The sequence below is a fragment of the Pleurodeles waltl genome, chromosome 4_2 (assembly GCF_031143425.1).
Source record: "Pleurodeles waltl isolate 20211129_DDA chromosome 4_2, aPleWal1.hap1.20221129, whole genome shotgun sequence".
Lineage (NCBI taxonomy): Eukaryota > Metazoa > Chordata > Amphibia > Caudata > Salamandridae > Pleurodeles > Pleurodeles waltl.
Genome location: NC_090443.1, coordinates 1,042,844,038 through 1,042,871,875, shown reverse-complemented (window position 1 = coordinate 1,042,871,875; position 27,838 = coordinate 1,042,844,038). Strand labels below are relative to the sequence as shown.

Sequence of the window (27,838 nt, the reverse complement as noted above, 5' to 3'; positions counted from 1 at the left end):
GTCTGGCCTTTAGCGATAATCCTTAAAAGATCTACAGCCACCTGATTGAGCGCAGCCTGGGACACCGGGCAGGTTGGTGCCTGTGGCTAAGGTTACACCACACCTTTTAGGGGGAGGTTACAGCCAACTGGGGGTAGCAAGAGGGAGTGTGGATGACGACGCAGGTGTAACAGTCACTCTAAGGTCCGCCACCACTAGGGACTGATCTTCAATAGAGGCCTCCAAAGAAGATATAGGCGGTCATTATGAACACGGTGGGAAAGACTGCCGACCGCCCTGTCGGTGGTGAACAGAATTCCGCTGGTGGCGGCGAATGGAAACCCGCCATATAATGATTGAAAAACCCAACCCGCCAGAAAATCCCAGACCACCACTCCCCGCCAGGACACTATTGGCCGAAATCCCGGCCCACCCCACCACCGCCAAGGACACCCACATCCCTCCCTCCAAATAATGATGCACAAATCACCTCGCGGACAGTGGACGCCGGACGACCATTGGCGGCTGCGACTACCATGGGCAGAAAGAGGGCCCAACAGCAACAAGTGCACACATTGGCTAGGCCTATCACCCACACACCTGACACACATCCAGAACACCATAAAACACCCCCATACACACCCCACAATCCCTTGCAATGAAACCAGGACCAGAAGACGGAGAGGATCCCCATATGGTGCCCCCGTTCAGTGGAGTACCCAGCACTTGTGGGAGTCAGGTGTGGCCAGTTGTGGCCAAGGACAATTTGCTTTTTATGGACTGACCATTGGCCCTGTTGGCACTGTTTTGCTCAGTGAGCTACAAATTAAAGTTTCTGTGTGGCCTATGTTTGGGTTGCACGCAGTTCCACCCTGGTGTTTGTTTTAATTTTTTATGGGTGTGGGGCTATTGTATGTACTGTGGTCAAGTTGCAGTGGCCTTCGGTCGGGTACATACCTCTTTGTGTGGGGTGTCTGACTGTGCTGCTGGGAAGGGTTGGGGGGCGTTGCAGAGTGGGTGGAGGGGGTGGGTATGTAACTTTGCCCTTTCCTCCCTTGTGTCGTAGGTTGCGGTACTTACTGTCGTCGTCTTCGTCGGCAGTCTCGTTGTGTAGGTATATGGCAAGGAGCAAGGCTGGCATGATCAGCAGCTCTCTGTTCATGGCTGCCGCTGCACGTTTTATGAAACTCCGGTGTGTCTTTCCTTCTATTTGTTTCATTTCCGCCTGGCTTTGTGTGGCGGTGGTTCCTGCCCCGGAACTGGCAGCGGAATGGTGGTTCATAATTGATGGGCGGGTTGTTCCTTTCCGATGGCCTGTGTGCGGACTCTGCCGTCATCAGCGGGACTCCTTTCCTGGTGGTCGGTGGTACGCGGGATGCATGTGTTTCGTTTGGATCATTTTTGGGCGGTCCGTGCCAGTACCCTCACCATCCATGCCACTGGCTCCCTCAGTGTCCATGGTGTCCACATCCGAGCCACAGTGGCCAGCATTGCAACCTGAGTGAAATATTGCACACGTTATTTCACAGCCATTTTTCACTACACTTAAGTAACTTATAGGTCACCTATCTGTCTTCCCTTCACTTGCTGAAGGTTAGATACAAAGTTACTAAGGGGGTTATTACAACTTTGGAGGAGGTGTTAATCCGTCCCAAAAGTGATATATCCTATGGAACTCGTAATACGGCTGGTGGTATATCCGTCACTTTACCGTCACTTTTGGGACGGATTAACACCGCCTCCAAAGTTGTAATAACCCCCTAAGTGTGAGGGCACCCTTGCACTAGAAAAGGTGCCCCCACATAGTTCAGGGCCATTTCTCCAGACTTTGTGAGTGCGGGGACACCATTACACGTGTGCACTACACATAGGTCAATACCTATATGTAGCTTCACAATGGTAACTTCGAATATGGCCATGTAACATGTCTATGATCATGGAATTGTCCCCCCATGCCAAATCTGGTATTGGGGTGCCAATTCCATGCACCCGGGGCTCCACTATGCACCCCGGCTACTGCCAAACCAGCTCTCTGGGGTTTTCTCTGCAGCTACCGCTGCTGCAACCCCACAGACAGGGTTCTGCCCTCCTGGGGTCTGGGCAGCCCAGTCCCAGGAAAGCAGAACAAAGAATTTCCTCTGAGAGAGGGTGTTACACCCTCTCCCTTTGGAAATAGGTGCTAAAGGCTGGGGAGGAGGAGCCTCTCCCAGCCTCTGGAAATGCTTTGAAGGGCACAGATGGTGCCCTCCTTGCATAAGCCAGTCTACACCGGTTTAGGGAACCCCCAGTCCCTGCTCTGGCACAAAACTGGACAAAGGAAAGGGGAGTGACCACTCCCCTGTCCATTACCACCCCAGGGGTGGTGCCCAGAGCTCCTCCAGTGTGTCCCAGACCTCTGCCATCTTGAATCCAGAGGTGTGAGGGCACTCTGGAGGCCTCTGAGTGGCCAGTGCCAGCAGGTGACGTCAGAGACCCCTCCTGATAGGTGCTTACCTGACTAGGTGGCCAATCCTCCTTTGAGGGATATTTAGGGTCTCTCCTGTGGGCTTTTCCTCAGATAACGACTTGCAAGGATTCACCAGAGTTCCTCTGCACCTCTCTGTTCGACTTCTGCCAAGGATCGACCGCTAACTGCTCCAGGACGCCTCTAAAACTGCAACAAAGTAGCAACAAGACTACCAGCGACATTGAAGCGCCTAATCCTGATGGCTTTCTTGAAAGTTTCCTGATGGTGCATGCTTTGGGGGCTGCCTACCTTCATTCTGCACTGGAAAGCCACGAAGAAATCTCCTGTGGGTCGACGGAATCTTTCCCTGCTTCAGCAGGCACCAAACCTCAGCTTCACCGGTACTCTGGGTCCCCTCTCATCGTGACGAGCGTGGCCCCTGGAATACAGGTGGCGGACCCAAGTCATCCAGACTGTCCAGTGATCCAACTGTCCAAATTTGGAGGAGGTAAGTCCTTGCCTCCCCTCTTCAGACAGTAATCCTGTGCACTGCCTGAACTGCAGCTACAAGGGCTTCTGTGCACATCTCTGTGAAATCCTGCATGCAGAGCCAAGCCTATGTCCCCAGTGCTCTGTCCTGTGATGCTCAGCTCCCTGAGTTGATCTCCGGTGTTGGGGGCCCTCTTTTGCAGTGTTGAGACGAGCGCTGTGTTCAGATTTCTTGAGCCCGTGTTCAAGGACCTCTGCAGGTGCTACCTGCTTGTGCGTGGGCTCTCTGTGTTGCGGAGAGCCCCTTTGTCTCCTCTCCCAAGTCCATCCTGGGCCCAGGCAGCACCCTTTTACTTCAACCGTGACTTTTGCAGCTAGCAAGGCTTGTTAGTTGTATTTTGCCAAGGAAACAACTCTGCATCCTCCAGCACACCGTGGGACATCTTCTGCACAAAGGAGAAGTTTCTAGCACCTTTTGTTGTTGCAGAATCTTCAGCTCCTTCCATCCGGAGGCAGCCATTTTGCACCCCCATCTGGGGTTTAGTGCGCTCCTGACCCCCCTGGACACTATATCGACTCTTGGACTTTGTCGCCTTCCTTTGCAGGTATTCAGGTCCAGGAATCCGTCTTCAGTGCTTTGCTGTCTGTTGTGGTCTTTGCAAAATCCTCTATGACGACTTTAGTGTGTTTCTGGGGAAATAGTAGTATTTTTACTCCTACTTTCCCGGGTCTTGGGGTGGGGTATCTTGGACACCCTTAGTGTTTTCTTACACTCACAGCGACCCGCTAAAAACTACACTAGGCCAGGGGTCCCTACGTGGTTCGCATTCCACTTTCTAAGTATATGGTTTGTGTTGCCCCTAGGCCTATTACATCCTATTGTATTCTACAGTGTTTGCACTACTTTCTGACTGTTTTGCTTACCTGAATTTGGTTTGTGTGTATATTTTGTGTATTTTACTTACCTCCTAAGGGAGTATATCCTCTGAGATATTTGTGGCACATTGTCACTTGAATAAAGTACCTTTATTTTTAGTAACTCTGAGTATTGTCTTTCTTATGATATAGTACCTATATGATATAAGTGGTATGGTAGGAGCTTTGCATGTCTCCCAGTTCAGCCTTGGCTGCTCTGCTATAGCTACCTCTATCAACCTAAGCTGCTATAACACTACTATCTACTAATAAGGAATAACTGGACCTGGCACAAGGTGTAAGTACCATTGGTACCCACTATAAGCCAGGCCAGCCTCCTATATTGGTGGTGCAGCGGTGGGATAAGTACTTGTAACTGCTTTACCACTTTGTCATTGGTGCTTTTCATAAGAAAAACAAATTCTAAAAACTTAGAAATATACACAGTTAAGCTAAACAGTCTTACTTTCCTTCTAAAAGACTTTCTAAAAAGTTTCAGAAAAGTTTGAAAAGTTTTTTCTCTTTTCTTTAAAAGTTTCTAAACGCTTTCTCTCTCACCTAAACTCTTTCTTTCAACTATGTCTGTAGTAGAGGCCACTCCTAAAGTTGTGCAGACAACTTATGAAAATTTAAACTTTAAAAGTTTGAGGGGCCTCTGTATAAAAAGGAGTTTAGGGATTGGTAAGATCCCTTCCAGAGAGCTCCTTCTTAGCCTTCTCCTTGAACGTGACCAGAGTCAGACTGGTCAAACCCAGGATCAGGAGGTAGAGGAGGGGGGTACACAGGTAGAATCAGGAGAGGGCCCTGAGGACTCTGGGGAGGGTACTTCCAAAGACCTTTCAGTTATCAGGCCACCTAGTGAAGCTGGCAGTAGGAGGGGGTCACACATCAGTAGGGCACCCTTCACTCCAAAACTCCAGGTCACTAGGGTTCAGGTAGTTGGAGAAAAGGTCCACTTCTGCTAATTTCCACATTACCTCTGTGTCAGAGAATTCCCAAACCTTCCACCCTGAGGATAACACCCTAGGCAGGGAATTCAGAAAGCTGAGGTTAGAAGAGGCCAGACTGAAGCTGAGACAGCAGCAGTTGGCCTTAGACAGGGAGTCTCTAGATGCAGAGAGGGAAAGACAGAAGTTGAGGTTAGTTCCCCATGGTGGCAGCAGCAGTATTCTTGATAGTCATCCTGTTAGAGAAACAGATTCAAGAAACCTGCATAAGATTGTCCCCCCTTACAAGGAGGGGGATGACATAAACAAGTGGTTTTCTGCACTTGAGAGGGCAGGTATGGTACAGTTGGTCCCACAAATGCAGTGGGCTGCTATCTTGTGGCTATCTTTCACTGGCAAAGGTAGGGACAGACTCCTTACTGTCAGGGAGAGTGATGCCAACAACAACGAAGTTTTGAAAGATGCACTCTAAGATGGATTTGGCTTAACCACTGAACAATACAGAATAAAGTTCAGCGATACCATAAAATAGTCCTCTCAAGACTGGACAGACTTTGTGAACTGTTCAGTGAAGGCTTTGGAGGGATGGTTACATGGCAGTAAGGTGACTGACTATGAAAGCCTGTATAATCTTATTTTGAGAGAGCATATTGTGAATAATTGTGTGTCTGACTTGTTGCACCAGTACTTGGTTTACTCAGATCTGCCCTCTCCCCAAGAATTGGGAAAGAAGGCAGACAAATGGGTCAGAACAAGAGTGACCAGAAAGGCTCATACACGGGGTGACAAGGTAAGTCTTCTGACAAGGGTGGGGACAAGGATAAAAATAATTCTGAGTCTTCATCAGGCCCACAAAAATCCTCTGGGGGAGGTGGGTCCAAATCCTCTTCAAACAATCAAAAGAAGCCATAGTGTTATTTATATAAAAGTAAAGGCCATTGGGCAAGTGATTCCACTTGTCCAAACAAAAACACCAAGGCTCCCACTACCACAACCCCAACTGCGTCCACTAGTGCCCCTAGTAATAGCAGTGGTGGTGGGAAGAATACTACAAACAGTCAATCAAAGGGTGTAGCTGGGCTCACCATTGGTAATGTAGTTGGGGTTGGTCTTGTTAGGGAGACCACAGAGGCTGTTTTAATCTCTGATGGTGGTATTGATTTTGCCACCTTGGTTGCTTGTCCCCTTAATATGGGTAAGTACAACCAACTACCCCTAAAAAATGGTGTTAAGGTTGAGGCCTACAGGGATACAGGAGCCAGTGTCACTATGGTGATTGAGAAACTGGTTGCCCCTGAACAACACCTACTTGGTCAGCAGTACCAAGTGACTGATGCTCATAACAACACTCTTAGCCACCCCATGGCTGTTGTGAATCTCAACTGGGGGAAGGGGGTTACTGGTCCAAAGAAAGTTGTGGTAGCAACTGATTTACCTGTAGACTGCTTACTAGGCAATGATTTGGAAACATCAGCTTGGGCTGAAGTGGAGTTGGAGGCTCATGCACCAATGCTGGGCATTCCAGGGCATACCTTTGCTCTCACAAGGGCTCAGGCCCAGAAGCAAGGAGGACAGGGAAACTTGGATCCTGGAAAAATGGACCAAGTGCTCCCAAAAGCTAGGGGTAGAAAGGGTAAATCCTTCCCACTGTCCCTCCCTCTCCAGGAGATTCCCCTTTTGAGGAAGAGGAATCCTCTCCCTGTGCAGAACCTACACCAAATGAGCTAGCAGCAGACACTGCTCAGCTTTTGGGTGCAGGGTGGCCCGCTAGGGAAGAGAGGAGTGTGGCACAGCAGACATGTCCCACACTAGAGGGTTTAAGACAGCAAGCTGTCAAGCAGCAGAATGGGGATATCACTGATAGCCATAAAGTCTATTGGGAAGACAACCTGCTCTATATTGAGTCAAGGGACCTTAAACCTGGATCTGCCAGGTGATTGGTCATCCCTTTGCAGTATAGGGAGTTTCTTCTGACTTTGGCTCATGATATTCCTTTGGTTGGGCATTTGGGGCAAAGTAAAACTTGGGACAGGCTTCTTACATTGTTTCACTGGCCTCATATGTCTGAGGACACCAAGGAGTCTGTGCAACCTGCCAAGCCAGTGGCAAGACTGGTGGCACACCTAAGGCCCCCTTAATTCCACTACCAGTGGTTGGGGTGCCCTTTGAGAGGGTAGGAGTTGCCATTGTTGGCCCCCTTGACCCTCCAACAGCTTCAGAAAATAGGTTTATCCTTGTAGTAGTGGACCATGCCACTAGCATTCCTGAAGCTATTCCCCTAAGGACCACTACAGCTCCTGCAGTGGCAAAAGCCCTCCTGGGAATCTTTTCCAGGGTGGGTTTCCCTAAGGAAGTGGTATCAGACAGAGGTAGTAACTTCATGTCTGCATATCTCAAGGCAATGTGGAAGGAGTGTGGTGTTACTACTCCTTATTGTCCACAGACGAATGGACTAGTTGAGAGGTTTAATAAAACTCCCAAAGGCATGTTCATGGGACTCCCTGAAAAACTCAGGAGGAGATGGGATGTCCTGTTGCCATGCCTCCTTTTTGCTTATAGGGAGGTACCCCAAAAAGGAGTGGACTTTAGCTCCTTTGAACTTCTCTTTGAACACCACATCCTGTAAGAGGTCCCATTGCTCTTGTGAAGGAGGGGTGGGAACAACCTTTAAAAGCTCCCAAGCAAGACATTGTGGATTATGTACTTGGCCTTAGATCTTGAATGGCTGAGTACATGAAAAAGAGCAGTAAGAACCTTCAGGCCAGCCAACAGCTCCAAAAGCAATTGCATGACCAAAAGGCTGTCCTGACTCAGTACCACCCAGGACAGAAGGTGTGGGTATTGGAGCCTGTGGCCCCAAGAGCATTCCAGGACAAATGGAGTGGACCCCATCTCATAGTGTAGAAAAAAGGTGAGGTCACCTATGTGGTAGACCTGGGCACTGCCAGAAGTCCCCTTAGGGTGCTTCATGTCAATCGCCTGAAACCTTATTATGACAGGGCTGACTTAACCCTGCTCATGGCCACTGATGAGGGACAGGAGGAAGAGAGTGACCCTCTCCCTGACCTCTTCTCCACCACTGAAGCTGATGGCTTAGTGGAGAGAGTTTTACTTGCAGATTGCTTTACTGCTGAACAAAAGGACAACTGCATAAATCTCCTTGATCATTTCTCTGACCTCTTCTCACTGATCACAGGTACAGTTACCTGGTGTGAGCACACAATAGATACTGGAGAGAGTTTACCTGTCAAAAGTAAAATTTATAGGCAGCCTGGCCATGTCAGGGACTGCATTAAACAAGAAGTACAGAAAATATTAGATTTGGGAGTGACTGAACCTTCTCAAAGCCCATGGGCTAGCCCAGTGGTGCTTGTCCCAGACCTCACAGTAAAGAGGATAAAAAGGAAATGAGGTTTTGCGTTCACCATAGAGGTCTCAATCAAGTAACCAAAACTGATGCTCACCTTATGCCCAGGGCAGATGAGCTGATAGATACACTGGCTTCTGCCAAGTATCTAAGCACTTTTGACTTAACTGCAGGGTATTGGCAGATTAAGTTGTCAGAAGATGCTAAACATAAAACAGCATTTTCAACCATTGGAGGGCACTATCAGTTCACTGTTATGCCCTTTGGATTGAAAAATGCACCTGCCACTTTTCAAAAGTTGATGAATACAGTCCTCCAAGGATTGGAAGCTTTTAGTGCAGCATATCTAGATGATATAGCTGTCTTTAGCTCCACCTGGGATGATAGCCTGGTCCACCTGTGGAACGTTTTGGAGGCCCTGCAAAAGGCAGGACTCACTATCAAGGCTTCAAAGTTCCAGATAGGGCAGGGAAAGTGGTTTATCTGGGCCCCCTAGTAGGTGGGGAACGGATTGCACCACTGCAGGGGAAGATCCAAACCATTATAGAATGGGCTCCCCTACAACTCAACCCCAAGTGAGAGCCTTCTTAGGCCTCACAGGGTACTATAGGAGGTTCATAAAGAGTTATGGCACCATAGCTGCCCCTCTTAATGACCTCACATCCAAAAAGATGCCTAAAAAGGTATTATGGACAGCTAGATGTCAAAAGGCTTTTGATGAGCTCAAACAGGCCGTGTGCTCTGCATCTGTCCTAAAAAGCCCTTGTTACTCCAAACAATTCATAGTTCAAACTAATGCTTCTGAATTAGCGGTAGGGGCAGTTCTATCACAGCTTAACACTGAGGGCCAGCATCAACCTGTTTCTTTTATCAGCAGAAGGTTGACCCCTAGAGAAAAGCTTTGGTCTGCCATAGAGAGGGAGTCCTTTGCTGTGGTCTGGGCCTTGAAGAAGTTGAGACCATACCTCTTTGGTACTCACTTCATTGTTCAGACAGACCACAAACCTCTAATATGGCTTAAACAAGTGAAAGGTGAAAACCCTAAATTGTTGAGGTGGTACATCTCCCTACAAGGAATGGACAATACAGTGTAACATAGACCTGGGAGTACCCACTCCAATGCAGATGGACTCTCCAGATATTTCCACTTAGACAATGAAGACTCATCTGGGCAAGATTAGCCTTATTGTCCCCCGTTTTGGGGGTAGGGGTGTGTAGGTAAGTGCCATCTTGCCTGGCAAGTTACCCCCATTTTTACATGTATATCAATTTGCTTTTGCTTGTCTCACTGGGATCCTGCTAGCCAGGACCCCAGTGCTCATAGTTTGTGGCCTGAATGTGTATCCCTGTGTAGTGAGTAACTGTGTCACTGAGGCTCTGCTAATCAGAACCTCAGTGCTTATGCTCTCTCTGCCTTTAAATCTGTCACTATAGGCTAGTGACCACTTTTACCAATTTTAATTGGCAGACTGGAACACCCTTATAATTCCCTAGTATATGGTACCTAGGTACCCAGGGTATTGGTATTCCAGGAGATCCATATGGGCTGCAGCATTTCTTTTGCCACCCATAGGGAGCTCAGACAAACCTTTACACAGGCTGCTATTGCAACCTGAGTGAAATAACGCACACGTTATTTCATAGCCATTTTTCACTGCACTTAAGTAGCTTATAAGTCACCTATATGTCTACCCTTCACTTGCTGAAGGTTAGGTACAACGGTACTAAGTATGAGGGCACCCTTGCACTAGCAATGGTGCCCCCACATAGTTCAGGGCCATTTCCCCGTACTTTGTGAGTGCGGGGACACCATTACACACGTGCACTACATATAGGTCAATACCTATATGAAGCTTCACAATGGTAACTCCGAATATGGCTGTGTAACATGTCTAAGATTGTGGAATTGTCCCCCCATGCCAAATCTGGTATTGGGGTGCCAATTCCATGCACCCCTATGGCTCCACTATGGACCGTGGGTACTGCCAAACCAGCTCTCTGAGGTTTTCTCTGCAGCTACCACTGCTGCCACCCCACAGACAGGGTTCTGCCCCCATTTGGTCTGGGCAGCCCAGTCCCAGGAAGGCAGAGCAAAGAATTTCCTCTGAGAGAGGGTGTTACACCCTCTACCTTTGGAAATAGGTGTTAAAGGCTGGGGAGGGGGAGCCTCTTCCAGCCTCTGGAAATGCTTTGAAGGTCACAGATAGTGTCCTCCTTGCATAATCCAGTCTACACCGGTTTAGGGAACCCCCAGTCCCTGCTCTGGTACGAAACTGGACAAAGGAAAGGGGAGTGACCACTCCCCTGTCCATTACCACCCCAGGGGTGGTGCCCAGAGCTCCTCCAGTGTGTCCCAGACCTCTGCCATCTTGAATCCAGAGGTGTGAGGGCACTCTGGATGCCTCTGAGTGGCCAGTACCAGCAGGTGATGTCAGAGACCCCTCCTGACTAGGTGGCCAATCCTCCTCTGAGGGCTATTTAGGGTCTCTCCAGTGGGCTTTTCCTCAGATAACGACTTGCAAGAATTCACCAGAGTTCCTCTGCACCTCCATCTTCGACTTCTGCCAAGAATCGACCGCTGACTCCTCCATGATGCCTGCAAAACTGCAACAAAGTAGCAAAAAGACTACCGGCGACATTATAGCGCCTAATCCTGCTGGCTTTCTCGACTGTTTCCTGGTGGTGCATGCTTTGGGGGCTGGCTGCCTTCATCCTGCACTGGAAGCCACGAAGAAATCTCCCGTGGGTCGATGGAATCTTCCCCCTTCTTCAGCAGGCACCAAACTTCAGCTTCACCGGCACTCTGGGTCCCCTCTCATTGTGACGAGCGTTGCCCCTGGAGCACAGGTGGTGGACCCAAGGTACCCAGACTGTCCAGTGGTCCAACTGTCCAAATATGGAGGAGGTAAGTCCTTGCCTCCCCTCTCCAGACAGTAATGCTGTGCACCGTGTGAATTGCAGCTACAAGGGCTTCTGTGCACATCTACATGAAATCCTGCATGCACAGCCAAGCCTAGGTCCCCAGCACTCTGTCCTGTGATGCTCAGCTCCCTGAGTTGATCTCTGGTGTTGTGGAACCCTCTTTTGCAGTGTTGAGACGACCGCCATTTTCAGACTTCTTGAACAAGTGTTTAAGGACTTCTGCGGGTGCTACCTGCTTGTGCATGGGCTCTCTACGTTGCTGAGGGCCCCCTCTGTCTCCTCTCCAAATGTGGCGACATCCTGGTCCTTCCTGGGCCCGGGCAGCACCCTTTTTCTTCAACTGCGACTCTTGCAGCTAACAAGGCTTGTTTGTGGTATCTTGCCAAGGAAACAACTCTGCATGCTCTGCACAAAGGAGAAGTTCCTAGCACCTTTAGTTGTTGCAGAATCTTCAGCTTCTTCGATCCGGAGGCAGCCATTTTGCACCTTCATCCTGGGTTTAGTGGGCTCCTGCCCCCCCTGGACACTTTAGCGACTCTTGGACTTGGTCCCCTTCCTTTGCAGGTCTTCCGATCCAGGAATCCGTCTTCAGTGTTTGCAGTCTGTTGTGGTCTTTGCAAAATCCACTATCATGACTTTAGTGTATTTTTGGGTAAATAGTAGTACTTTTACTCCTACTTTCCAGTGTCTTGGGGTGGGGTATCTTGGACACCCTTAGTGTTTTCTTACACTCCTAGCGACCCTCTACACACTACACTAGGCCTGGTGTTGCTATGTGGTTCGCATTCCACTTTTTTAGTATATGGTTTGTGTTGCCCTTAGGCCTATTGCACCCTATTGTATTCTACAGTGTTTGCACTACTTTCTGACTGTTTTACTTACCTGATTTTGGTTTGTGTGTATATTTTGTGTATTTTACTTACCTCCTAAGGGAGTATATCCTCTGAGCATGTCCTATTTTTGGCACATTGTCACTAAAATAGAGTACCTTTATTTTTAGTAACTCTGAGTATTGAATTTCTTATGATATAGTACCTATATGATATAAGTGGTATGGTAGGAACTTTGCATGTTTCCTAGTTCAGCCTTGGCTGCTCTGCTATAGTTTCGTCTATCAGCCTAAGCTGCTAGAACACTACTGATCTACTAATAAGGGATAACTGGACCTGGCTCAAGGTGTAAGTACCATTGGCACCCGCTATAAGCCAGGCCAGCCTCCTACAACCAGACACAGCATCAGATACTGTCTGATTAACTTACACCTACAAAATACTGTGCGTTGGATATGTGTCAACCATCATGCTGCATGAGCAGGGACTTTTGGGGTTGTATGAACAAGAGTGTGTAGGGATTGGTCATACTTGTCTGGATGATTGACAGCCTGTGGCATTTGAACTTGCAGCACAGGAAATAACTTCCCCCATATGTGGCACCATGACATGTCTAAAACATAGAGTAGCCTATTCCACAATATGGGCTGTAGTTCCACTTGACAAGACAGCATCAGACAACTCCATAACTTTAAAACATTTTCTTCAACTTAACATCACTATAATTTTGATATTGGCTCTATGTTGTCACACATACTACTGCTACACTGTCTTCTGGCCAATGGTAGTAAGAGGCCCACATTTTGGCTCATGAAACTGGAATTGTGAGCTACATGGACAGATATTACAGCTTCTCCTTTCAGGTGACTTTACATTTCCATCCACAGACATTTGTAACAGTGGCACACAACATTCCGTCCCTGGCAAAATCATTCAGTTCACTACCCTCCAATCCTAACACTTTACCCATGAACAAAAAGGGACAAATTAGGCTGTCGAAAAAAAAGAAACTAGTTAATTAGTCAAACATTTCCCAATCAGACAGGTACCTGTTCACCTGGGGCCCCCATAGAGCTGGCTGCACAGGGACAGGACCTGCCTGGCAAGAAGCTCCAGCTCCTCTGTGCTGAAGGCAGGGGCCCTGTCACCTGCTTTGCCCGGCATCCTGGCTCCCAGAGGTCAGTAACAGCAGCAAAAACAAAGATGTCTACTTGGCTTCAATATGCCACGTACAAATACATGGCGTACATGATCTGTGACAGAGACGGACACAGCCATTGGCTTTTGTGCATAGCCGTCACACACACTAGCCTATGGCAGGGATCATCATGGAGGGTAACACCTCCTACGCAGTCAACTTCTGCTATCGGGTAGCCAATGTCCTGATTGCACGGTCGAGCATCTGCCATTTTAGGGTATGAAGCGTGCATTGTTTAATTGTTCGTGCGTCACGAGCACTCCAAGTGGAGACTAGTGTATTCACAAATGTCTGACATGAACTACACTGTTTTGGCAAGCTTTGACAAATTAAAATTGAACCATGACTGTGTTTGACAACGATAGTGCTGCGGAGGAAGTAATACCTCCTTTGACGGTATTTTGAAAAAAATAGATGCACAAATAATACTTTTCAAATGTATTATTTGCACAAAATATTTTAACAAATTAGACAGGGAAAAGATGTCTTTTAACATAGAAAATATTTTGAAAACATTGTGTGTACATATATGACACAATGAGATTCACAGTGTTACCAATATATTAAATGTGTGTTCACTATCAATGTATGGTTTAACCACTTAAGCTGATATTTTCGTCTCCAAACATGCAGACATTTCAACCCAGGCATGGGTAGGGGTTGACGGTCTCAGGTCTTTAGGCCATTTACAGACCTTGCCACCATGGAGGAAAGAGATGTTATAAAAATGTTTTGGCTAAATAGCAAACTTTCCTGGATTTGTGTCAGCAGTTGGAGCCTGGTCTCCTGCCTCCCAATAGGAATACATGAGCTATAACACCAATCGTGAAACTCCTTGCAGTACTTCATTTTGTGGCCACTGGTTCTTTTCAGTACACTGTGGCAGTGCCTGGGGGCATGTCACAACCAACTTTCAGTGGTGTGCTACAAGGAGTCCTTTCTGCACTGCTGAGACACAAACAGCTACATCAAGTCCCCACAACAACAGGCCCCTGTGAAGGGCGAATTTTATGCTTTGGGTGCACTACCACGTGGTTGGAGCAATAGATGGCATTCATTTTGCTGTGTTGCCACCACACACAAAGGAACACATCTACTGCAATCGGAAAAACCTTTATTCCATCAAGGTACAAGTTGTCTGCTTACCGGATTTGTACATCTCAAGTATGTGCGCCCACTTTCCTGTGTCAACATATGATTCCTTTGTACTACGAAAAGAGCACCATACCCAGGCAAATGTCACAACTTGGACATGAGAGGGCCTGGCTTGTTGGCAAGTACAATATGGCTTGAGGATCCTGTGCCTGAATCCTAGTTTAGGAAGGGACCATGGCTTGCTATGATATAGTCTTTTGATATGTTGCTTCCATGTGGGAGACTCAGCATATCCTAACAGACCATGCTTGTTGGCACCGCTGAAGACTCCTACAACGCCAGGAGAAGTCTGATTCAATGAGTCCATGGAAGAACACGGAGGCCAGTGGAGCGGGATTGTGGGCTCCTCAAGGCCAGGTGTAGGTGCCTGGACAAGACAGGTGGAGCCTTCCTCTACTCACCTGATAAGATGTGCCAAATCATAGTTGCTTGCTGCATGCTCCACAACATCGCCCTGCAAGAGTACATCCCAATAATTGCAGAGGAGGAGAACATGAAGAGTTACTGGGTGAAGATGTTGAAATGCCCAATGGAGATGACAGTGGTGAAGTAGAAGGAATTGACCTACGTCAAGATTTAATTGACCACTTCTTCACCTGAGTGTAAGTGCACATTTACATACTGTAATCTCTAATGTCAGTACAACATGTGACATAAGAAACATATCAGTCTGCAATGATAATTTAGTAGGAATGGTCAGTTCAGGAAACTCCAAGGGAAAGATGTTAGTGGATCAGAGTTTCCCTACAGTGATTACTGTGTTTATTGACATAGATCAACTTTGCTTGTGCTAAGTATATGTGTCCTCCTAACTTGTTATTTTAATCAAATTAAATATGTATAATCATTAAATATCCTTTGTTATTCTGTTTCAGTGTCCTTCACCATGTCACCTTCATTTGGACTTTTCAAAGTTGTGACATTTGCAGTGATTTGTTGCTGCTGGAAAGTACAAAGTGAACATGTGTGGATCCTGGGACAGACACCCGTTTGGGCTTGTGCAAAGACAACTTGCACTGAGATGGAATAGAAGTTCTGGTGATTGGATCAGACCTGTTTTCTGTGGGATGTTGCCATCAATGCAAAATGTGCCACTTAACCTGCTCAAACCACATGTGTATGTCAGACCATAGTATACTGTTCTTCCTCCACATTTGCTAAATCTTCAATTTGTGTCCAGTGAAGGTAGCTGTTGATGTGTCTCCTCACTGTTGATAGACCTTATTTTTAGCACACCACTGAATGGCGGTGGAGACATAGCACCACATACTGCCACAGTTTCCTGTAATGGTCATGTGGCCTTCAATTGTGTTACTGCTGTAGCATTCCTATTGTGAGGGCAGGATGTCTGGCTCCAGCTGAGGTCATGCATCAATGATAGTTTGCCTATTTAATTTGATCCCATGCAATATTCCCTTTCTCACAGGGTATCAAGGTTGTGATGTGTCCATCTCTAAATGGCATAGACGTGTGGGGTTATGCATGGTTTGTGAAACTCAGCTCTGATTTCTTCAAGGACTTGTTACCTACATATGTATGTTACCAATACATTGTGAATTTGTTTTATTTTGTTTGACTGCAAGGGGTAACATGCCACCTCTTTGTCATTTCTAATTTTCTTTTGCAAATAAATGTTCAAAAGATTTGACAACATGACGGTGGAAAATAGACATGACAGATGAAAAGCCACAATAAATCAAACAAGAGTCTTGTGGTTTGTGACCATATCATTTACTTGCATGACGCCAAAGAATAGAAAGGTGATTCAAAAATGTGAAAATAAACAAAAAAAGTCTATGATGGTGGATGAAAGTATAGTAGTAGAGCCAATAACAGTTTGGAGTCCACTGTACAAAATACAACTGTCCTCAAAAAAGGTAAATGTGTCTCCGAAATAGTCCACAGAGTGACTGCTAGAGAGACACTGGAGGAAATTAAGATGTGCGTCTTTTGGAGGTGGTGGTGGAGGTCTTACCATCCTCTTTTGGCAGTCTGGATGACAGTCCCCTATGGGGGATTGGGGAAGAGGGACAGGTGCAGGGACTGGGGTGGGAGGAGCAGGCTCCTCATGTGGCTGGGCCTCCCTTCCTGTGGCTGGCAGTGGTGTACTTGGGCCAGATATAAAGGGAACACAGACAGGGGAAGATGGAATGGCAAAAGCCCTGCTCAATGGTGGTAGATGTCGTAAAGCACCCCAATCAGGAAGCTCATATTTTTATTGTGGTTGCGTATTTCCAACATGAGCTCCCTCTGCACCTCTTTGTTCTCTCTGAGCTCAGTTACTACCAGGCTCATCACTTCTTGGGACTGTTGTATGGTGCTCTGGCTGACAAAGACCTCAGTCATCTCATGTGGCTGACCCACAGATTCCCTTCTTCGACCCCCACCCCCATTACCCTGTGCTCTTGAAGCACCGTGCGCCATCCCACTGGTTCCTGACATAACTGGAGGTGATGTTGTCGTCTCAATTGCAGCCAGAACCTGGAGGGGGGTGAGCACAGGATTGGTATGTAGCTCCTCGGTACACAGGAAGTGGAGGTGTCCTCATGCTGAGAGGGTGTTGCAGCTGGGGTAGGAGGTGTAGGTGTGGGCCGAGTGTGACTCACTGGGGCTGTCTGGCCAGATAGACCAGATGGACCAGCTGGCTGCCAATCATACCGACTTGCAGGAGTGGAGTGCTCACTGAAGGCTTGCTCCTGGTCCGAAGTGGAGGTGTCTTGTGTGGCAGACCGTGGTCCACTGGCCTGTGGGGTTGGACATGAGAAGAATGCAGAGAATATGTAATTAATATATAATTTGTGCATTATGTGTGTCTTTATCTACAAATGGGGCAAGCTAAAAAAAGGAAAAACAGACTGACAGACTGATTAGGCCTTTGTGTGAAGGTCATTGTTTTACACATGCAGGCTGATTTACACAGATGCCAACTCCAGTGATGACGTTGTAGAGATGTCCTGACATGCAAAATTGTTATTTCTGAATTGTACATTCAACCTAACACAGTAGTGTGGAGATTAGAGTAATGGACCATTCCAAGGCCTAGCAGGCTACAAAACATTATGAAAACTGTGGTTCAATGTAGTATTGTAACTGTCATTGGTCATCATATGGGCAGTGCAAAGTAAATTGTGTGTGGCTACTACTTCATCATGCCACATCGTGTTGTAGGAAATCTTGGATTCAAAATACTATGAATTATGTGAGCATTTCCATCACTTCATTGTATCTATAAGAAGGTGTCAACATGCTTGAGATACGCCACAAGTGACCTTTGAGATGTGTCCACATATGTATGTAATGGTAGGTGTAGACAGGATAGACAATACTTGTTTAAAAAATTGAGTTACACATATTGATTTAAATGACTGTTGTGGAGATGAACACACATTTACAACGAGTACACACACACATGGGTATAATGCAACTAAGTGAAAATACCACTTACAAACACAATACCTTCATGTGCAAATGGATGGAGTTTTGGCCCTGTTTTTGGGAGAACAACAACATTGATAGTAACCAAGGGACTGAGCAAATGAAAGGGATGATCCATGGGGCCAGCACACAAGCTGACTAAACATATTGCACATTGTTAAAAAGAGAGATACAACCATGATGCTAGTAATTGGTATGAAACAAGATATTTTGTGGAGTCAAGTTTAGATATATCTGTTTTGATAAGGGTGTTGAACCATTCTAAAAGTCTGACTTAAGGGGAGAACTCCTTTTGTGATTGTTGAGACATTGCTAAGTGCAACTTACCAGACTCCACTCCATTAGGGATTCCAGCCAAGCCTTCAGGATATAGGATCTGCAAGACTTTCCTCCTCCCTGGATAAGAATTGTAAAGGGGGCTGGGAGGATCACCACCAGTCTTCTGGGCCTCCAGGTGATGTGTATTTTGTACTTGTGCTTCAAACAATTGTGTCTCTACTCTAATGATTTCACCCACCATGACAGACAGTTCTACTTCTGTGAAACGGGGATTTCTCCTCCCTGCCATTGTGATTTTGTTCGAAACAAATCTAGTGCCCAAAAAATGTAGGCTGCTGAGAGAAGGTAAAACTAACAGGAAACACAGAGGGAGAGGAATACAGAAAAAAACCTGTCTCTTGTGTTGGGAATTTGCCTGGCTGTCTGGTCTTCTGTAGTCTGATGGTAAAGGATCATGGTCTGAAATGGAGTGTGTTTTATAGGTGTCCACAATTATCCGATATACAACAGGTGTGGGCTACTAGCATGAAATCAATGGCCACAGCCATAGGGGAAACATCCTTTATTACAACGTTTTTTTAACGAAGTCGTGGTTAACAAAAGCGCAACAACGCTTTTTTCAACCACGACTCCGTTATTTTGTGACTTAACTACGTATGTTCTGAACAACGAACATGCGTGGTCAAGGTACAAAGAAGGGAGTTGGCGAAGGAGGACGACGCGGGTGACAAGGTGTCGACTAAGGTAAGTGGGGGGTTTTAGGTTTTGGGGAGGGGGTGGGGGTCAGGGGGATTTAGGTTTTGGGGTGGGGCGTTTTTGGTTTTGGGGAGGGGGTGGGGGTCAGGGGGTTTTAGGTTTTGGGGTGGGGTGGGGTGGGGCGTTTTTGGTTTTGGGGAGGGGGTGGGGGGTCAGGGGGTTTTAGGTTTTGGGGTGGGGTTGGGGGTGGGGCGGTTTTGGAGAGGGGGTGGGGGTCAGGGGGTTTTAGGTTTTGGGGTGGGGTTGGGGGGTGGGGCGTTTTTGGTTTTGGGGAGGGGGTGGGGGTGGGGGGTCAGGGGGTTTTAGGTTTTGGGGTGGGGTTGGGGGGGTGGGGTGGGGTGAGGGATGTAGGGTCAATGGTGCCTATTAGTAATGCTTTTATCAGGAATGCCTTTACAACAAAAATCGTTGTTAAGGCATTCGTGGTAAAATCATTAGTAGTAACAACGAGGTCGGTGTTCCGACCTCGTTGTTAAGGCACTAGTTGTTTTGTAAGTCGGTGTTCCGTCGTACAACCCAGCCATAGTAATGTACTGAACAGTTCCTGCGTCAGACTCCGCCGTCATGGACACGCCACTGATACACCACCAACACGACTGTGAGATCTAAATAGGCTCTGCGGGATCCCGCCATCATGGTGGCAAAAGAGGGTCTATTCCTCAGCACTGGAGTCTGCCACGTCGGGGCTGTGGGATGCAGCTTGTGCGACAGAGTGGACTCCGTCGTGGTGGTCTTCAGCTCAGCCGCAACACATCGAAATACGGCAGGTGGAACACCGTCGACTTGATGGACTTTTCGGGCCGCCACCAACACAGCTTGGAGGGCACACCATCAAGATCTAAATCAGCCCTTAGTTTCTTCATCATAAAACATTTGAGCAACATTGCCAAAACAGAGATCATAGACACAGTAGGAGGGTTCCTTCAACCTACTTGACATTGTGTACAGTTTATGCCCATAGAAGCAATTTAACTTGTATTTTGACCAGAGTAGAAAACAAGTTTTTGAGTCAAGTTGAAGACAGAAGAAGGGGAATGATGACAAAAGTGCAGAAGGATATAAGAGTTTGAGGATGGGAACAAGAGGAGATTGACAACATGGCCACCCGAGATCAAGCTGCTTTCACCCTAGATTGACAACATGTAGGGCAATAATGTGTATAATAACCCAAATCAAAGACAGACACCAAAAGGCAGATTTATTAAACGTGTGCGCTGCACCCAGTGCAGCGCCACTTTTCTTGCGCCACTTAGCGCCCCCCTAATGCCACCCTGTGTGCACCATATTTAAAATACGGCGCACCATTGCGGTAGTCAGGGGGACTAGAGTCATAATTGTTGCCTCTAGACCAGCACTTTGCAGGATTAGCATAAACAATTATAATGCTAATCCTGCAAAGCACCCAGAGGCCCACTGAAAACTGAGCAGGCGTTAAAGAATGCCAATAAAAATGCCGCAAAGAAATCTAAAGGATTTGCCATTTTTTGGGCACCCCTAGGGCAGGAATGTCCCCTCTTGTATACATTATTCCTGGCACAGACATAATGTGGCACAAGGGGTTACAAAGTGGCACAATGCAAACATTGCGCCACTGTGTAAATATGTTGCAGTGTTTTTGGCCTTCCAATGCCACTTTAGCGTAAAAAAAAAATGAAACTAATGTGGCATTGGAATGGTGCTAGGCCCCACCCGAATTTGTAGGAACGAGTGAATGTAGACATGTTTCAATTCAAGGGTAGTTGGACCTTTATGTTAGCTAGACAAGATCCTGGTATACCTTGAGTTTATTTTATTTGTGGAAACCATTCTTATTTTAGATTGCCTAAAGGATGATATGGTACATGATATTTAAAGATAATTTTTCCAAAGATGTATCATGATGATCCTGTGTAGGAATCGAAGACACATACGAGAACTAGAAGAGGTGCTAGTACTTCAGAGGTTGTGGGAGACATTTTTGGAGCATTGATTCCATCATTGGGAGTGATTTTGAATGATCTTAAAATAAGATAGTTGTCAACAGTAGTAGATAAGTTGTCTACTGTCACTGCAGGAGTTTTCTTATTAGTGAATAATGAGATGGTTGCTAACAGATCAATGGCTTTGTAAAATAGACTTGCGCTAGACACTCTTCTCGTAAAGGAGGGGAGAGTGTACCAGATGTTAAAAGTACAACAATATTGTACTTATATCCCTGATAATAATAAGTGGCTGAGGAAGTATATTAAAAATATTACTGACCTGAAATGAGACATAAAAGAGCTAGAAGCAACAGGTGCCTGGGAAGCAATAGGGAATGCATTTTCAGCTATTGGAAAATGGTTTGGAAACTTGGGGAGTGGAATGATTGGGAGCATCTGGAGACCTTTGCTGATAATTGCACTTTGATTCTGTTTGGACTTTACAAGGGATACAAGATTTGAGCTGAGGAGAGGAGAAAAGAAGAAACAAAAGGAGGGGATAGAACTCGAGATTAGAAGAAACATTTATTGCATTGACATTAAACAGTTAGAGGCATCCATGTTGAAGAAATGTAGTTCTCCATCATAATAATTTATATGTGTTACGAATTTGTTCGTTTTGCATTTTACTGTAACATGGAGTTAACACTGACAAAGTATAATTGGCATTTTATGTTGAAGTGTTGATATGCACAGTATAATATAACATTAATTGAATGTGCCATAAATGTATTTCTCTCAGAATAATATTTTCCCTAAACGTGAGAGGCTGTTTTCCATTTTCTGCTAACATGTAATTTCTTTTAGGTATTTGTGCAGAGAAATGCTAGTTTGGAAATAGATATGCTGTTGTCACATTCATTCCGAGCTTGAGAACGCAACCTTTAGAAGGAACTCAGAGACTTTGAGAGAATTGCATTTACACTTGTTGCAAAGTCGTGGACGTTTACTTTCCCGGGACGGTCTTGGGAAAGAATAAATATGTTGCAAATTAACCAGGAGACAAGAGAAGATAGACCTGGAACTTTCCTGTTCAGAGGAGGCGTTACCTAATCAATCTTTTGTTCTAACTAGGACTTTCACTAATTGATTGCGCGGACCTATCCTGACCCCCATTATAGCACCTCACCTTGTATGTGAAGAAGTACAGACTTCTAGCTTTCCCCATTTCCCAAATGCTTGCTCAGTGTAACTTTGGCTAAACTTGATACTGAGAAGACTCTTGGCCGAGCTTCTGATATGCTGACACCTTCACTTTTTGTCTGTTTCTTACCTTCATTGGTCGTTTAAGTTTTGCCTCTAATGATATTTTTCCAAATATTTTTGTTCTTTCTTCGCTTTTTACTCCTAGTCCTTATGTCCTTTATTTGGGACAAATGCATTCTTTAGGTTTCTTTAGGATATTCCTGATTGTCCACAGCTTTTAATGTGTAATAGATTGCACCAGTGTTTGTTTTCTCAGCATCAGATTTTGCTGTTGATATTCTGTGTTGCCATATCTGAATTATTAGTTTGTCTTATGTTAACGCGCCTACTTTTCTTCCGGCGTTACCACTGTCCCATTGTTATTCTGTATCTTTTATAGTATGTTTTTGAGGATTGTCTACAGTACATTAACCTGAGTGTTGACTTGTAATAAAACCCTTCAACTTGATTTCTGACTTAAGTTTTCACTGTTCGGCCAAAGTGGTTACACTGCTTAAAATTGATGATGTTGAATGGATTTGTTACCCCATCTCTATTTCAACTTTTTGCAGGACTTCAAGGTTGTCAACCTCATTTAAGAGCATAACAGGTAAATGCTCCATCAAGGGTAAGCAGAAATTAATTTCGGAAGAAATCCACAAATTCCCCTGATCAGCTTTTACCTACCATGGGTGAAAAAAACAGAAGCCAGGTGGTGTCCTGCAGGGAAGCATGAATCTTAAGACTCACAAGATTACGGCCCACCAGTCCTCTAGGTAATTCAGTACTTCATGATAGGATAGGTTGATTGGAACAGGACAGTTGATGAATGGGCTCCCTTTAGCCAATCGGATGTGTCTAACAACGGATAACCGTTCTAAATGGCTGATGAATTACAATCAGAATTTATGTAAGAACCTACTCAAAGTAGAGCCATTTTGATAGGTTGCAATTATCTAGTTGGAGCCAGTTTTTGTGTTTAGACCCTTCTGATGTACTGATGGCAGCTCACTAGGCAGCCTATACTGCTCGAGAATATTGTACAGTTCTGGAACCATAGGCCTCCTGAACAAAAGAGGTTCTTCTATACTGGGAGATGAATCTGCCCTTTTTTTCTAGTCCACCTCCAAGGCATAATCAGGTGTATTGCAGTTGTCTTTTTGGGCAAAACAAAACAGCATAAATAAAAAAGCAGATGCTTTTGATTTCACATTTGGCTGAGACATCTGAGCCCATCCCTCTCAATGACTGTATCCTGAGCTACGTGCTTGTAGTCTGAATATCTCAGCCATGTTTGTTGCTTCATGGAGACTATTGTTGAATCAAGAGCAGCAAAGAAAGATAGACAAGAAAAGTCATCCAATCATAAGTAAGGGGCTTACCCAAAGCCTTTCTATGTATTGTATTATTTACAATAGTTCTTTAACAACAGGCAGCTAGGTTAGACCTAAAAATTGATATATAGTCCTGGTTCAATGGGTTGCTTCATCAATATAGTTTTTCAGCTGAAAAAAATGAAACTGTACATGCTAGAATGGCAGATGCTGGGGCTGCAATGCAACAACACAGATGTACAGTTTGTAACACTAGGACAAAGCAACATGGTGAACACTGTCATCTACAACTGAAGTCCCAGAACCTATGATAACTAATTCATACCAACTGAATAAGGATGTTATCATCCATTACACTTACATTAAACTTGTCAAGTGTTTTTCAGTAATAGCCAAGAATATTGGTGTTATATAAACTGTTAAATAAATATCTTAGACCTCACCCTTGGTTACAGAGGCTGTGACTCTTGCTTAATTTACCTAGATCTGCATACTTAACCACATGCCATTTATAGCCCCCACTTATTTCCATCCCATTTGAAGCACTGCTTTCAATGCTTGGAATTTGCACCCCCAACACACACACACGCATACTCACCCATACACATGCACACATACACACATGCACACCCACACACACGCGTGCATCCACACACACATGCACACCCATACATATGCACACACACACGCATGCAGACACACACATGCACACCCATACACATGCACACACACACGCATGAACAACACACACATGCACACTCATACACACACACACACACACTCATGATTGCACAGACACACTCGCATGCCCAAACACTGTGGTCTTTTGCGCAGATAAATGAACTCCAACAGCATAAATATCAGGCTACAATACTTCATAACTCAAACCTTTATGTTTTAGAAATATAAAGTACTGTGGGATAACATTACAGGGCTATACATATATAACATCAATCATGAACTACGGGTTCTAAATCTTCATTTTCTAAACTAGCTTGGGTGTTCAGCATGAGAGTGAGCAATGTCCTCTGCATGGTCCTTCTTCTGAGAAAGCTTGTTGTCACCACTTGCCTTTCATACAACCTAAACAACGGAGAGCCTCTAAATAGGTTACATCTTTGAGCACTTCTCCGCATATGGCGCAGCCTCGGCGACCATCAGTTGCTCACTGCCCTGCCCCACGGTGGGCTCCTCCTCCTCCTGTAAAAAGAAGAACAGAAGTTACAAGTAGGAGGTGGGAGTAAACACAAAGGAAAGACAGAAGTGGAGATCTGAAAGAGAAACTGCAAGTGGAATCCAAAACTCTTGATCATAGGCCAGATGGCAGATACTCTGACAGAGCAAAGACTGTGGAGTTGAATGCACATCCCAAAGAAGTGGGCCTAGAGGGACTCTGTAGTGGGACCTATAGCTAGTCTGGACTGGTCAAGACCTGTCTTTGGTTTGGTGGAGGGTGGTGCAAAGTAGTCCACCTCCCGACACTGGGTGAGGAGTGAAATCAGGTTAGCGCCTTGAAGTTTGCAGATTAATAGCGCTGCACCCAACTTCCCTAGCTGTACTTCATATCTCCTCACTGAGGAGAGGGAGAGAGAAGACCCCACCAGGGGAGACCCAGATTGCTCTATACTCCACATATGACATGCACCCTGAACACGCAAGAGCAGGACTAGATCGACAACGGTCTGGCAGCCGCCCACAAAATGCAACTCTTCACTGTTCTTCCTGACATTTACTCACCTTCAGTAAGTGCTTCTCAGATCTTATTGGTGGCCGTGTCTTATTGTGGCACTACACAAAATAATGCTGCAGTGTAAATGCTGTGCTACTAGGGATACAGATTCAAAACCAACTTTAGTTGTCTAGGTACAGGACATGAGGCTTCATATCTGAACCTGCCCTCCCAATGGATGTCACCTTTTTGTTGTTACAAACACTTCCACAGCATCATCCTTTCTTGCATGGGGCACGTGGGAAATATTTTTGTATTTCACATAAAATTATTTAAATGCAAATTCATCTCTTTCGCTTGGGTAGGGGTACTTCAACTGCCACTACATAAACATTCAGGCAAAAAAGGTAGGGCAAAAGACACTTGGCAGAAATGGATGACCAACAATTGCCACATACTTGAAATTGCATTGGTTCTTAGTGCCTTAAGAACTAGTGAGCTAGAACATAAACAGTGTGCGATGAAAGATAACTTAGGTATGGAACACAAAGAAACCTCTGGTGTTGCCTTGTAGTATCAGGCTCTAGGGGGACACAGCTCTGGCAGCCATGATGAAACTGAACTCAGGTTCGCTCCTTATGTCGCACCATTACATTTTCAGCTGCTTGTTTGGGTGTAATTGGTTACTGCATACAGGACGTTTTATTATTCTATTGCTACAAGGGCCATACACCTCTACAAGGACCTTCTGACATTGTTGGTCACTTACCTTGGTTGGCATCTCCTTCAACTTACCTTTGTCCTGATGATGGCCCTTATTTAGGTTGCCATGTGGGTCGAAACGTCGACAATTTGGTACATTGGACTGGTTCTCTGAAGAATCTAACTAAAGGATTTCAACACTTTCATTGTTGAGTGTTGTTTGTTTTACTTATATGTCCATACCAGTCATTTGAATATATCTGCACCTTGCACAGCACTTGCACACCATTATTTCACTCAACCACTTGCACTGCACCGTACCGCTCTTAGGAGCACCTATGTTTGCATATTATTCTGATACGAATCGGATGCCTGATTTAAATAAGATTATTTTTGTTATATACTTTATACATTATCCTATCAACTGTAGGTTTTTTTTGTAACTATTGCTGCAGAAGTCTAGGATATACTTTCCCCTTAAGGACCATTTGTGTATTGTTGGTTATCAAATTTGCAGGGACGCAGGGAGATATGGACCACAGAGCAGCCAGGGGTGTAAGCAGACAGGCAAGTGATGGAGTAAGGGACGCGTGGTTACGTGACTAGACTGAGGTGGCAGCATCAGGTGCATAGCTCAAGTAGCACAGTGCAACCCAGAAGCACGGACCTTGCACCGCTTACAGAGTGCTACCGAGGTGCCCATCAGTGATCTACCAAACTAAACATTTGTTTTTTATCCTGCACCTTCCAGTGTCTGCTACAGTCACCCATTTTACGATATGAGATCAGATATTTACCTGCTGACGGGCGCATGTGCAGCAGAGGCCCTTGATCCCTGAGACCAGAGAGTACAGGGAAATGCACAAAGCCAGACAGGTGGACACCAGTACAATGACCTGGACACCTCTGAGGATGTTCTGCAAAAGATACAATGAAAAATATGAAGTCAGCGGCATCAGCAACACCTTTATATACACTGATACAGAACTACACAGAAGACACTTCCTTGACTCATGTATTGGTCAAAAAGCTGGTGGTTAGAGCATCCAGTCCAGCAAAAATAGGCATGGAATGAAGTACCCCAACTACTGCTTGCTGGTGACTGATGCCTGACAGTGTTTGGTTTCTAAATTGTAGGGATGTAGGGGCAGGGCTACTGTGATATCACTGGTGCTGACTATTCTCTTATTTTACTTAGGATCCTGTAACGCATGGAATGAAGTACCCCAACTATGCATTGTCCAGATGCCACAACTTCACCTGGGAGTTCTCCAGCCACATACATGGGAGTGCCTACTTAAGGTTTGGTGTTGTTTATTTCATACACTACTCAATGCCACACGAATGGTGTCACAGCACATCGGTCACTCTCTAATCTCTGGTGCCACGTAGGATGCCCTAAAGGTATACTATCATGTTACAATTTTGTAGTATTAAGCTGGTATTTTCACTTTCTCTTTAACTTTAGAAGCAAGGCATCAACAGGCCTTGTATATCCCCAGCCCTCCCTCAACCTGGTGAGTAAGGATCGTCTGTAAAAATGTCGACTTTTTATTACAACGCATTGGACTGTAGACTCTGCAAGGTCACAGTAACAAATTTGTCCCATTTCCTTAAAAAGATATGTAGGATCAGGGACCACTTCTATGAAGATACAACTTGACCCCCTGAAACCTTGCCTTCAAACCACAGTGGACTCTCTATTCCGGTCCCCTGACCCGCCGAAGCCCTGGCTACAAACCTCAAAGAGGACTCTCTGCCCGATTTCTGTGACCCTGTGAAGCCCTGACTACAAACCTCAAAGAGGACTCTCTGCCCTCATGTCTGTGACCCTGTGAAGCCCTGACTACAAACCTCAAAGAGGACTCTCTGTCCTGGTGTCTGTGACCCTCTGAAGCTCTGACTACAAACCTCAAAGAGGACTCACTGTCCTGGTGTCTGTGACCCTGTGAAGCCCTGACTACAAACCTCAAAGAGGACTCACTGTCCTGGTGTCTGTGACCCTTTGAAGCCTGGCTACAAACCTCAAAAAGGACTCACTGTTCTGGTGTCTGTGACCCTCTGAAGCCTGGCTAAAAACTTTGCTGACCGCTTGCTGGTGACTGATGCCTGACAGTGTTTGGTTTCTAAATTGTAGGGATGTAGGGGCAGGGCTACTGTGATATCACTGGTGCTCAGTAATAAAGTATTACAGGTTAGTAGTGACTATTCTCTTATTTTACTTGGGATCCTGTAATGCCCTTATCTTTCATCTTTAATTTCCTTATTA

At 45.7% G+C, this 27,838-nt stretch overlaps 1 protein-coding gene across 3 annotated transcripts in view; it reads right to left on the bottom strand.

The window, feature by feature from the left end:
- Window positions 1-24,058: 24,058 nt before the first annotated feature.
- The window catches only part of LOC138293690 (transmembrane protein 176B-like), a 139,066-nt gene continuing 135,286 nt past the window's right edge, over window positions 24,059-27,838 (bottom strand). For all 3 annotated transcript variants that reach the window (XM_069233000.1, XM_069232999.1, XM_069232998.1), the window contains 2 exons: window positions 26,367-26,486; window positions 24,059-24,398 (listed from right to left, as the gene is read on the bottom strand). In XM_069233000.1, the coding sequence (XP_069089101.1) occupies window positions 24,309-24,398; window positions 26,367-26,486 (210 nt within the window). In that variant the 3' untranslated portion in view covers window positions 24,059-24,308. The remainder of the gene's footprint in view (window positions 24,399-26,366; window positions 26,487-27,838) is intronic.